The 14,303-nt window shown below is 35.6% G+C and overlaps 1 protein-coding gene and 1 long non-coding RNA gene across 2 annotated transcripts; one reads left to right on the forward strand and one right to left on the reverse strand.

Annotated features, from left to right (window-relative positions):
- The first annotated feature begins 2,005 nt into the window (after positions 1-2,005).
- Positions 2,006-11,179, forward strand: LOC110865064. Its single transcript, XR_002550339.2, has 2 exons — positions 2,006-2,413; positions 10,946-11,179. It is a non-coding gene; the product is annotated as an uncharacterized LOC110865064 (long non-coding RNA).
- A 665-nt stretch (positions 11,180-11,844) lies between these two features.
- On the reverse strand, positions 11,845-13,068 carry LOC110944565. The gene is made up of 3 exons (XM_022186223.1): positions 12,897-13,068; positions 12,582-12,828; positions 11,845-11,908 (listed from the first exon to the last, which is right to left on the reverse strand). The coding sequence occupies exons 1-3, from the start codon at positions 13,066-13,068 to the stop codon at positions 11,845-11,847; spliced, it is 483 nt and encodes a 160-aa protein (XP_022041915.1).
- Positions 13,069-14,303: the final 1,235 nt, after the last annotated feature.

The following is a 14,303-nucleotide window of genomic DNA, read 5'->3' on the forward strand; positions in this document are numbered from 1 at the left end:
GGCGCCCCCCCCCCCCTGAAATTTTTTTTAGTGTATTTTCAAGATAAAAATCCCGACTGCACCCATTGAAAATTTGGTTGAACCATTTGTTTCACCTTTAGAAATAATTTCTAGGTCCGTCACTGCATATTAAGCAAACTTTTCACTCATAGGAAACATGATCTAAAGATAAAATTTATAGAAGCCCACTGAAACCACAATAAAGATGAAGTTAGGGTGGAGGGTATGATTCAAACACTTTAGGGTGTTTGAGTTATTCTCTACCCAATGATTAGGGCTGCAAACGAACCGAACGAACATGAACAAGACCTTGTTCGTGTTTGTTTGTTAAGAAATATATGTGTTCGCGAACCGTTCACGAACACTTATCGAACGAGATTTTATGTTCGTGTTCGTTTGTTAAGGAAATGAACTTGTTCGTGTTTGTTTGTTAATTTTAGGGAATGAACGTTGACGGACACAAATGAGCACAAACTAATGTTCATGAACATAAATGGAAACAAAGAATACAAAAAATCGTTCATGATCAGAATATATAATACACTGACACTTATTAGATATTTAATTTGTCGGAATTTTGAAGGATTTAAATAGACATAAAAACTTAAAACACTAATGAACTATCAAACACAAACAAACACGTTACCGAACGTTCACGAACATAAACGAACGAACACGACCTCTGTTCATGTTTGTTCATTTAACTAAACGAACGAATTTTTGTGTTCGTGTTCGTTTGTTTAATAAACGAACGGACACAAACGAATTTCCCGCCGAACGGTTCACGAACTGTTCGCCGAACGTTTGGTTCGTTTGCAGCCCTACCAATGATATCATGCCATGTCAAGTCCTCATTTCACTCCCTATTTTACACTCAATCACTGGCAATGATTCAAACACCTATAGAGTGGTAAAAAATTTATAAAAAAAATTTATGATTGGTTGAAAGGGGTTGGAACCCACCATTAAACCCCCTCTCTCCTCCTTCCCTCCTCTTCCCCGCTGCGGTGACTATACACAGAAAACCCAACTCCCCACTCACCGAAAAGAGGCCGGCGATCATTCCCCGAGCAGCAAACAAACTCCCCCCATCCACTCCCAGCAATCACTCCGACCCCCCTTAGAACAAGATCAGGCCATGAGTCACGCCGCTACAGCAACAACGTGCAAAGAAAAAAGAATGATATTACCTCGTTGCACGTTTAGGTTTTCCACATTATGCAATAAAGATTCTAGTAATACTCTTTAGGTATGTTGTATAAGAGATTAGATAACAAAAACACTGTACAAATTCCTATAGGGATATTGATGTAAAAGGAGATTCATAAATAGATGCAAAAAAACATATCATGAAGAGTTGTTTTAGGGAAGAAAAAGGGGTAAGTTTCATTCAATGAAGTACTTATTTACTATAGCAACTCGCCATCAGTTTAACATAGCAACTGTTCTTGGAGCTTATTGTGAGATAAAAGATATAAATCTTGAACCTAAATGGCTAAATCCAAGGATATTCAATCACTATCAGAATTCGCATGGAGCCTTTCATCCCTATAGCTAATGCTTCAATTACAATGTATGCCAAACGATCATAGTTACCATATCATACCATACCATACCATACGGATGGATTTAACAATACCAACCGAATGATCGATACATTTTATATATATCTTATTTCATGTTATTATTATTATTATTATTATTATTATTATTATTATTATTATTATTATTATTATTATTATTATTATTATTATTATTATTATTATTATTTAACTAGAGGGACGCACCAACCATGTATATTTCTCTAGATATTAAATACCTCCCAACATTTATTGATCTTGGACCCCCACAGCCACAACATGCTCACTTTCACCCGAACGATCATCGACCACTCATTTGGATTTTGAGCACGTTTCTTATCATCAAGAAGGATAAGTTGGGACTTCAAGTTGCAAGGAGGATAATGTAGGCTCCACTTAATTTAAAAACAATTACTAAAAAAGTAACTTTTGCCTTTGTTAAACATTGTCTTTCCTTATACAGAATGTTTTTCTCATGCTCTAATTAGTCATTCTACTAATCTTTCATTTTTCCAGTGTTTTAAAAACCGGTATATACCGGCCGGTATTACCGGTAATACCGGTTGCCGGGGTGTTGGCCGGCACGATTCAGTCCGGTATTTTGAAGGAACAACAAACGATTTGAACCGCCGGTATTCAGGTAAAAACCGGTATGTACCGTTAAACCGGTACCGTCCCACCATTTGATTTTCTTTAGTCGGCCCAAGACATTGACGATTAACCTCCGGCACTTGATGTTTAACCAAGAGCATCGTATGATCCATTCATCAGAGCCTTTGCGTACCATCCATTCATGATTCATCAAAGCCTCTGTGTACCATCGATCATCAGAGGTATAATTTTGTGTTTAAATTTTTGTTTCTAATTTCAAATCGATTGGTTTTGTCGTTGTTTTCTCTGTTGGAGAACAGAGATGGTAGAGTCGAAGAGACAGTAAGGGAGCAAGTTTGACTTTCTTTACCTTTTTTTATATCTCTAATTTTACTATATATTTTTTAATTTCTGTAATTGTATGCATAAGTTTAATAAATATCAATTTATCCAAATACATAATTTGTTTTCACAACTGTAAAACTATTGTTTTGAGTTGTATGATAAAACCGGTGACGTATGGATTTGTTTACGCATATATATATACGGTGATATGTCTTCAAAAAAAAAATTCCTTGTTTTGTATTAAAGTGGTATTTTATAGAATTATAGAGTTAATTAGTTAACTCGGTTGAACCACCTGGTATAATACGGTTCAACCGGTTGAACCATTTTTGAGCCAAATCCGATATGATTTAAAAACCGGTTTTTAAAACATTGCATTTTTCTAATATACGGTATTGGTATTTTCTATTGTTTTTTTTTTTGGTTTTAGAACCTTTTAATTTCACTAATAAACATGTTATAATATTTTTGTTTTATCAGCTAACAAACACACCCTATATTCAAACCGTACACGAGTATATAAAAATAATTAACGCTATGATGTTTAAACGTTTATAGTATTCGAACCGCACTAGACGTGGTATAATAATTTAATTTAAACGATAATAATATAATATATTCAAATCTTATATACGTTTTTCAAAAAAAAAATTAACGGTATATAATATTAACGGTATAACATTAACGGTTATATATTTTAAGCGATTTAACGTTGGAACCGGGTGAAAATTTATAACACTAATACACCAAAATAACCAAACAAAATTCTGATGAGTTATATACGCTGCGTATAGAGCTATACGCAGCGTATTGAAACCCTAGTTGTATGTGCCTATGATTGTCGGGCCAGGCACTGAATTTCATGCAACCTAGGGGTGTGCATGGGTCGGTTTGGGTCGGTTTTGACAAAAAATCATAACCATAACCGCGATGTCGGTTATTGGATAACCATAACCATAACTGATCGGTTATGGTGGTTATGGTTATTCGGTTTTGATGGTTATAGTGGGCCGGTTATTGGTGGTTAACCGTGTATTTAGCTTAGCTAAGAATAGTTTAATTTTTATTAACATGGAATAAATTGTTATTGCATATTTGTATATAACTAGGATTGCGACCCGCTGCAATGCAGCGGGGATTCTTTAGTTATAACTAAGTCGATCTAGGACTCGCACGTTATGTTAAACCTGTCAAACGAGAAAAAATAGACGATGTAAAAACGTTCTCCCACACACGCACGTTGCGTCGTATTAACTCGCAAAATTTAGAACGAAATGTAAACGTTAAACCAAAGACGCACGTTGCGATGTGTTAAGTCACAAAATTTAGAACCAATCATAAAGCGAAAAATTTGCGGAAAATGAAAACTATAAAGGACCAAAGTTGAAAGTAAAAAAAGTTATTAGGATAGATTGCAAAAGATAAAAAGTTTTGTGTTAGAAGTAATAAAACAAATAGTTTTGGGTTAAAAGTAATTTATGAAATATTTTTGGGTGAAAAGTAAAAAAAATCAATTTTTTTTTTGGAAAACCCCCAAAGCCAACGTTACAACAACCATATGCATAACCATTTTTTCTTTAAAAACCCCCCAAAGCACACCGCGCGTTGCGGCGGGGCGTAAAACGGTGTCAAATAGTACTAATGTCACACAACCGTCATCGACCACCAACACTGACTCGACCTAAGGTATGCGTGTTGCGACGAACCTGTCAAACATGGGAAAATAGAGGTAAAAAAGTTGAACCACACATGCAAGTTGCGTCGTATTAACTCGAAAAATTTAGAACTATACATAAAACGAAAATTTGCGAAAGATGAAAAGTATAAATGACAAAAGTTGTGAAGTTAAATTGCAAATAATGAAAAGTTTTTGGTTAAAGTTAAAAAAACAAATTATGTAGGGTTAAAATTGCAAAAGGTAAAAACCTTTAGGTTAAAACTAAAAAATCAAGTTTTTTTTGGAAAATGCCCAAAGCACAATATACAACTCATGATACACTAAAAAGTTGCTTCTTTATATATGGAATAATTGCAACCTATACGTTACATATAGCTTTATACGCAGCGTATATAAACCCTAAGTGTGCAAATAGGCAGCCTTGGTATGCGAATAGTTTTTGCCTTCTTAAAGCTACTATTTTTTCCATTAAAGGATATAAACCCTTGCACACGTTAATATATATATATATATATATATATATATATATATATAGGAGAAGGATCCGTTAGGAACCACCCTTTATTGCCAGGACCGCGAGAATCAATGTGAACACAACCAAAAATAGCTAAAAAACACACAAATTTTTTTAATATTTTTTATAAAAAATCGCTACTTTTAGTAGAAAAAAATTAATGTAAAAATATTAAAAAAAAAATTGTGTGTTTTTTTATTTATTTTTTATTTTTTAGGTTTTTGTGGGTTTAGTTTTTAGCATTTTAGCTTGGGAGGGGGGGGTGGGGGGTTTAGGTTTTTGGGCGGGGGGGGGGGGTGGGGGTTAGGTTTTTTAGCTATTTTAGGTTGTGTTCACATTGGTTCTCGCGGTTCTCGCAATAAAGGTGGTTCTTGCATGAACCTTACCATATATATATATATATATATATAGAAACGGGATCAGGAGAAAACGCTCAAAAGTGTGAGAACGGTGAGAACGCTTCCTGGCCTAACACGTGTCACTCTGTTTAGAGAAAGGCGGAGGGGCTTTTTTGACTTTTCATATTTGTTTTTTATTAACGCGTGTCCCTTCATCTTTCCATTTTTTGGCGTTTATTAAATACGCGGCGTTTTTATTGGTTTTAGATCAGAATTATAGTAAAAATTTTGGCGTTTTAAGTATTGTTTTGGCGTTTTTATTGATTTTGAAAGGATAAATAATTTTCAATTTTCCATATAGTGGCATTAATATAACTATAATGTTTTTGGCAGTAAATGATACCGTCTCTTTATATTACTGTTTCTTTCAATTTTTCATCTGTCTATTAGTGTTGATTTTTCCAGTAATACTTTGTTTGCGTTTTTTGGCGTTTTATATAGCAACCTCGTACTTTGCTAGCATTCATTCTCACAGTTTTCAAACTATGAGTCGTTTTGGTGTTTGTAGTTTTTGGCGTTTTATACTCATTTTTTTAATTAGCAGAGAATTAGATGATAAACAACAAAGAATTGCATAACAAAAAATAAAAAAATGAAAAAAAAATTAAAACTTATAATCTAATTTCTCATTCAAATCTTCATTGTCATCAGCCTCTTCTACTTTAACATTTTTGGCGGTTTGAACCTCTTTTTGAATGCCTTATGTAGATCCTTATTTTCCTACATAACGACCGTCTTTAGAAGATGCATATTTTTTGTGGCATCCTTTATGGTAGGTGGATATATACTTGTTTGATGACATGTTGAAGACCAACCTGCTCTAATGTATTGATCCCTTCATGCCATCCATATATCCATCAAGAACAAAGTGACATGATGTCATATCAGTGTCATCAGTCTCTTTGTCTTGAATATTTGTCCATCTCATTCATCAAAAGATTATAGAGATACCCAACTCAGAGAAGAATCCATTCAGTGAATCTTCATTCAGATCAATACTCAATATAGCAGAATCGAGGGTTTGCATCTGTGGCTTTTTTAAGTATTTTTTTGGCGTTTTTAAAGTGAATGGTTTCTAGGGAATATGGCGTTTGTTTCTGGTTTTGTGATACGTTGTTTGTGCAGAGAAGTCTCTCTTTATAGGATGTTTTTGACGCGTAGTTTAGCCGGTATTTTATTTATAATAAATGATATTAATAACGTAGCCGTCTTTTTTAGTTTACTGTGTATTTTTGCTGTTTCTTTGTTCAGCTTTTCAGGTTTGGCGTTTTTGAATGGGTTTAAGTAGTTTTTGGCCTTTTTTTTCCATTTTTAGCTTTTTTTTAATTAATACTTCTGCAAATTACTTTCATTATAGTTTGGGAGTTTTTGGCGTTTTTACTCCATTTATGGCGTTTTTCATATGCATTATGACTGTTTTGGCGTTTAATTAAGATAACGAATTTTTTTTTATTCTAAGTTGAAAAATACATTGCAAATAACAGAAAAAGAAAATTAAAAAAAACTAAAATAAAAACAATTCATCTTCCAAATCTTCACTGTCATCAGTCTCTTTCTTCTTTGAATCATGTTCGCTGGTGGTTTGGCTTAGCCATGCTTGTGTTTTTGTGGCCGTTTGGAAAGACAAAATGACATGAGTTTTTTTTAATATGTATCTTCAAACAACTCAGTAGTGTCATTCGTCTTTTTCATGCCATTAAAATATTCATCAAGAACAAAACACAAAAAATGACATATGTCTGACCCCAGCATCTTTTTGTTTATGATTTGTCCATCTCATACAGCAAAATGTTATTTTAGTCAAAACACCTCATGGAAGAATGCATTATTCGACACTTTGGCGTAGAACAATATTTTGAATATACAAAAAACGATATTTCGCATTTTTGGCGTTTTACGGAGGAAATAGTGTATCTGAAAGAACTGTCGATCTTTTGGTATCTTTTGATGTTTGAGTGTTTTTGGCGTTTTCTAAGATCAATGGTATATAGTAGAAAATATGGCGTTTTTGAATAGTTGTGTTTGATGTGACAATTCGAACTTTTCAGGTTAGTGTCGTTTATCTTGGCGATTCTAAAACTCTCATTGTTTTCCTTCATTGTGCATTACTTGATTTAGACACGTTAAATGTTGTGTGTTAACTGTAAATGTAAGTGACAACTGATTGCGTTGCGGGCCTCGAGTAACTTGGGTCACATATGTCATCCTACGCCCAAATCCACACAAGTCCAATCAAAACTATTGTGGGCCGATTATTTGGATTCTGTTACTTAACACATGGGCCGGTTAGTGGATTTTATCCACACACACACACACACACCGAAATAGTGATTTGGCCGAGTGGCGCCCACGTGTATAATTGTTTTGATTGGGGGGCCGGTTACCCTAAGTTATATACACACACATGGAGCTACGTAACTTGATAGCATACACATATTGAGACCCTACCCACTATTGGTTGTGCGACGACAGTGAAACCCCCCCCCCCCTCACCTTTGCCGAATCTTGTCTAGTGAATATCAATCTCAGGTTAGTTCAATCATGCTTATTAAGTTATTGATGTATTGTGCTCATTTAAATATAACTTGATCGGATATGATTTGTAGCAATAAGATGAACTATGTGGTTAAACATATAATGGTTTCATGTGAATAATATTGATTTTTGTATTGCATCCTGGTTAGTATCAACTCTCCTGCTTGTTTTAACGCTTAGGTTATATTGGTTTGTGGGGTGGGTACTAGTTAGGGTATGCATAAATTAAGGGTTAAATACATAACATGATTTGTGGATTGGATTAAATACATGTTGTTAATTACTGTTAGTAGTAACGGATGACTAGGGTGTTTGTTAAATGATTTATTGGAATGCATGACTATGACTTAGTACATATGCGAATCGGTTCGTTATGATGAATGAATCATGATGTGCTCGGTGATGTAGATTCATAGGAATTAAATGAGAAATCTAGTTCGATTAATCTAGTCCGCGTGATGATGAGTTTTCAAGATAGATAGAAGGATAATTAAATTGTTTGAGTCTTGGGTAATGTTTGCTAGTATATGATGATGCGATGAACTATCGGTTGTTTTGAAATTTTCATGATTAATCTGAACTAAATCTTGTTTTGATGTTCGTTACTTACATATGAAAGACGTACGCGTCAGTATACATGAAAACTTTTGACCAAAGGAAACGGGAGCCTTGAAAACGAAACTAGGTTCGTTTGATTAAACCAATGAACTACGTAAATAAGGTTTCGGGGACGAAACCTCTTTAAGGGGGGTAGACTTGTAACACCCCAAAAATGGGTTTGGTAATCAAACCACGTTATTAGTGATAACGGGTAAAACACCGTTAGTGGTAAAAAATTAACGTGGTAAATATTAGAATTTAAATAAATAAACTTGATGTTAATTAAAAGAGGATAAATACTTTGAGAAAACAAAAGTATATAGAAGGCCCGAGTTAACGGGACCTAAAATAAAACGGGTTATGACTTCCCGAACCCATTAAGTTAACTAGGAATGTTTAACCTAATTAATAAGGGGAATATTACTAGAAATAGGTGGGTTATGGTCTACTTAATGACTAACTAAACTAGAGGGACCTAAGTTGCCAAAAAGGAGACTTGAATTATAAAAACTAAAAATTAAAACACAACACACACTTTGTGTGTGTGTGTGTGCGCGTACGCCCAGGAGCAAGAACAAGGGGCTCCAAACCCTAGTTCAACAAATTGATCAAATTGAAGCCCAAATCAAGAGCCAAATCAATGCATGTACACAAATTCGTGATCTCCAAGTCAAGGGGATCGTAAGGTATGTCGAATTTATAACATTCGTGAAGTTGTAAAAATTTGATAATCATCCTAATCGCGAATTAGGCATGAATTAGAGAAGCTATGGCTAGATTAGTGATGTATACTTGCTTAGGAACGAAACCCTAAGTGAAAATCATACATAACATGCTATGAATTGAAGGATTTGATGAATTAACACACTTAGACAAGTGGGTTTTGATTATGTAGTGAAGATGATGATATACACATGTTTAAAATCATCATATTGGATAGTAGAAGCAAAGTACTTGAACAAATTGTAAGATTGAGTGTATGCTCATACAAGAATTGAAAGGGGGTTTTTAAATGTTATGATGAAATCGGTAATTTCATCCATGTAAATATATGTATGTAATTATGTTATGCACTAGTTCATAAGAAGAACTTGATTAGATAAGGTGTTTGAATGAATGCTAGTGGTATAATGAAATGGGTCTCACTAATAGAGGGGAACCCTTAGTTCTTGTGAAAATGAATAAATAAGTTAGATTTAGTAATCACTTGAACTAGTTGAATGTATTGGAAATATATGGAACCGGGTAAAAATGGAAATTTAGTCAAGTATCGACTAAAGTAAATTGAAGTTCAAAGGACACCCGTAGCGTATGCCGAATGGGTTAAAAAGTATAAGAAATGATTTTAGGAGAAAAAGGGATTTAGTGAGAAAATCCGAAGTGGGTCCGATGTGAGAATGGTAATTAAAAACCATGTTTTGTTACATATGAAAATATATTGGGTCATATAGGCCGAACGGGTCAAATGGTGGTGATAACACCATTTGACGAAATCAACTAATGTAGTTGTCAAGTCATGTGTTTACAGGAGCGAATAGTAATTTGGATACTTACATCGCTATTACTTAGAGGTTACTAAGGCAAGATATCGAAACGGGTCAATATATATATTGATCCGAGCCAGGTATGTATAATAAAGATTAACCACTCAATAGGAACTAGAGGCTCCTTGATAGTTAAATGCAGTCATATAGACATTTGGTTACCTTAATAAGCAAACCGAGTGATTCATATGATAATCGTTGTGTTTTGAAAACATAATGACTTTTTGAATCAAATGCATAGTTTAAAACAGGGCTTTTGGGTCGAAAATACTTTTAAAAGTCCTTTATATTAACGAAAGGACTAAATGGACCAAAATGCCCTTGTAAGCTAAATCGAGCGAACGACCCATAAGGGTTGTTCGGAAAAGAGTATTATGCATAATTAAACACTTAGAATGAGTAAACAAAAGCGAAAGATGTGAATCCTTAGTCATTTGACTCTATAATAGTCTTTGCCGTAAAATAACGATTCGAGGGGTAAAACTCGGAGTTTAGGAAGTTCCACAATTAATACAACACAAATATAGTTGTGAAGAAAGATTATTTGACAAGAAATGTGGTAGTATAATGCTTGATGTGAGTGAAAGAGATCCATGCTTAAAATAGGCTTAATTACCCTTAACGGGTCAATATAAGCATTCGAGCGAAAACGGGTTTAAATTGCGTAAGAAACCTGTGATTAGAACATAACATGGTAGATAACATTAAATTGAAGAGGTGCATGTGAAAGGAGGATCAAACAAATATGGTTGTTTGATAAAATGCATAAACGGGTTAAAATTCGGTAAAAAGGTAATGAGTCGAAGGCCTAGAAGTCTCAAAATTTATTATGTTGGATGTGGGATTTTAACTCCACAAGATGGAGAATTAAATTACGGACGCGTAGGAAAAAGAATCGGGTAAAACGGATCAATAACGAAGAAGTTATGGCCGTTTCCGTAAAAACTGGACGTGCTGGGAATATGCAGGTCCCAGATACGAACCTGCTGGAAAATGGTCTCCTTCGCGCGACGCGAGGGAGCAAGTGGGTTCCGTCGCGTGGCATGATGGAGTCAGTTTTTAAAAAGTTGTTTTTTTTTCAATTATTTTGCCTCGCGAACTCGTTTAAACACGTTCTAAGCTACGTATGACTAATTCAATTCATGTTTTATGAATTGTAGGTATTATATACAATACCGGGGGACGATCAAGCTCAACAAAGAACCGAACACGAACACGATCAAGTTCAAGCTTTCGCATATTATTACGTTGTCGTTTTGAACGACGAATTCAATCACATTTTGTTGTATTGTTTTTAATGCTAAATAAACTTTAAATAAACCCGTATTATGATTAGTATGTGTGATCATTAATACACATTTTTAGTTCTTAATTTATAAGAAATACGTTAAATATCGGTAAGGGTGTTACAGTGGTCAGTTAGGATTGACTCCCACACCTCTTGTAAATAAGCATGTAGTAGAATTAGCTGGTAGTAAATCGATAGAAGCTTCTCATGTTCTCTTTGGTTGCGAACTTGATCTCATGGGTCAAGTGTTCAACATTGACCTACTTCCCGATACTCTTGTAAGTTTTGACGTGGTCGTTGACATGGATTTGGATATCTATCCGTCAAGCGGAAATTCTCTGTAAAGACAAAATCGTGCGTATCCCTCTCCCTAGTGGGGAATCCTTATCAGTTCAAAATCATCGTAGCGGTGCCATGGTTGGCATCATCTCAGCCATGAAAGCCCAGAAGTGTCTACGGAAGGGCTACTCTGCTATTCTAGCTCTCGTCATCGATTCGCAACCTGAAGAAAGGAAGATCGACTATCTCCCAGTTGTTCGTGAATTTTCTGACGTGATTACTGAAGGGTTACCTGATTTACCCCCACATCGTCAGGTGGAATTTCAGATTGACCTTATGCAATTTCAGATTCCTTCTGGGATACGGCAATCCCCTGGGTTCGCTGGCTACTATCGCAGATTCATCATGGGATTTTCGAAGATTGCGGAACTTCAACCCCTTGGCACAGCGGGGAGCTGTGAGTTCATGGGAAATAAAACAAGGGAACGTTTTTCAGCTTTTGAAACCCAACCCTGCAACGCACTGAGCATCACTTCTATCCGAGGGTACCGATGATCTGGCAGTATACCATGATGGTCCGAATCAGGGTCTTAGTTACACACCGATGCAACCTGAGAGGGCGATGGCTTACGCGGTGGATTAACAGGAAAAATTGCGCGACTCGTACCCTGGGGTGGAAGCCACGATCTCGGATTTGAGCTGGAGGTAATACTTGGATGGTACCAAATACATTACTTAGATCGATCACAAGGGCCTCCCGTGTATCGTTGTTTCGAAAGGACCTAAAGCATGCAATGACATCATTGGGTGGAACTTTTGAATGAAGGCGACCGTGAAATCTGGACGTGCACGAGCTTTGCAGCTCACTATCGACTCTAACATACCTGATCAGACTCGTTATGTTCAAACTAGGGAACTAAAGGAAGAGAATTTTCAAGTTAAGCCCATGCGGGGCATGGAGAAGCAACCCTTTGCAGGTTGCGCAATATTCGCTACCTCTTGGAACAAATGTGGGTCTCATTATATGGCAACCGTAGGGAACTCGTGTTGAGTAAAACATGCCGACCTCGATATTCTAGTCGTCTGGGTTTGATGGGAGATATTAGGATCTATAAATCTTGCATTGGTGATCGGGCATGAAGGCCCACCTAGCTATGTGTGAGAGCGATGTTTGAATTGTGGGAAAGTCGAAGTGGAGTATCAGTAACCGGAAACACATCTGTAAGTACTCGTCCAAAGCGTCGGCCACTGTCCCGTACGCGAGTTGGCGAATGGCCGCAATACACTTTTGTAACGTGGTGAACCCTTCATAATTCCGAGCATCGGGTCGTTGCGTGAAAAACGGGTCTAGCCCCGCCAAATCATCAGCAATCCGTGTGAATAACCGGCGACTCATTCGGAACCTTCGTCTGAAAATGTCGGCATTGTAAAGGGGTGCATCCGAAAAATAACCGTTCACCAATTTCTCATGCGCTCCTGTCGTAAAAAATATATAAATACGGGGAAATAAGGAATAAGGATAATAAAATTTATTAATGACAAACCTTGGCGGTCTCTGTTAATCCGTATTCGTCTGGTAATAACGCTTTCAGACGAGACGTCTTCCTCTTCCTCTTCCTCCTCCATAAGAATCTGCGTCGCCTTTACCACAGCGTTTGCGAAAAACATCTCCTCTTCGTCCGAAGAACCCGAGGACCACCAATAATTAGATGCCATTGTGGATGAAAAGATATTTTTTTTATAAAATAATGGTATAAAAATGAGAGTGTTTTGGGTTGAAAGTGGGGAGAAAATGATGAAAAATGGTATAAAATAAGATGGTTTTATAGGAAAAGGATTTTTTTTTTTATTTTACCAGTTCCTAGCCACTAGATCAAAGAGATTGATGGATTAGATTAAAAGTAGTTAAAATGAATATTAAATACTTTTTGTCTCATTATGTTTTTAATATTTTAATGCAAAAGGGCAGTTTAGTAAAATTATTTTTTTTGTCTTTTTGTCTTTATTATTTTAGTTAATTGCTCGGATGGTCCCTGTGGTTTCAAGTTTTTTCACGTTTAGTCCCTACCTTTTGAAAATAGCAGGTATGCTCCCTATGGTTTGTCATTTTGTTACTCGGATAGTCCCTGAGTAGATGTCAGTTAGTTTGAAAATAGCAGGTATGCTCCCTATGGTTTGTCATTTTGTTACTCGGATAGTCCCCAGAGTAAATGTTGGGGGACTATCCGAGTAACAAAATGACAAATCATAGGGAGCATACATGCTATTTTCAAAACGTAGGGACTAAACGTGAAAAAACGTGAAACCACAGGGACCATCCGAGCAATTAACTCTTTGAATTATTATAATAGTTGGTTTTTTTAAAAAAAAATTAAAAGCCATTTTAAATTCAGAATTTTTAACAAGATAATTTTTTTTTTCGCGCCTGTTTTTGCGCGCCGTTTTTGTGCGCCGTTTTTACGCTCCGTCTCCGCCCAATTTTTTTTACGCCCCGTTTCCGCCCAATTTTTTTACGCCCCGTTTAGCCCTGTTTTTTCACGCCGTTTTTTACATTCCGTATTTTACGGCCACGTTTTTTTTTCAAAAAAAAATTTACAGTTTACGGGATAAAAATTTTTAGCTCAATTTTTTACGTTTTAAGTTTTACGTTTTACGTTTTAAGTTTTACGTTTTAAGTTTTACGTTTTTACGTTTTACGTTTTTACGTTTTACGTTTTTTACATTTTACGTTTTACATTTTAGGTTTTACGTTTTACGTTTTTACGTTTTACGTTTTACGTTTTACGTTTTACGTTTTACGTTTTACGTTTTTACGTTTTACGTTTTTACGTTTTACTTTTTTACGTTTTACGTTTTTACGTTTTTACGTTTTACGTTTTAGGTTTTACGTTTTTAGGTTTTACGTTTTTACGTTTTACGTTTTACGATTTTAGGTTTTACGTTTTACATTT

This window comes from Helianthus annuus, chromosome 14, assembly GCF_002127325.2.
Source record: "Helianthus annuus cultivar XRQ/B chromosome 14, HanXRQr2.0-SUNRISE, whole genome shotgun sequence".
In the NCBI taxonomy this organism is placed as follows: Eukaryota; Viridiplantae; Streptophyta; class Magnoliopsida; order Asterales; family Asteraceae; genus Helianthus; species Helianthus annuus.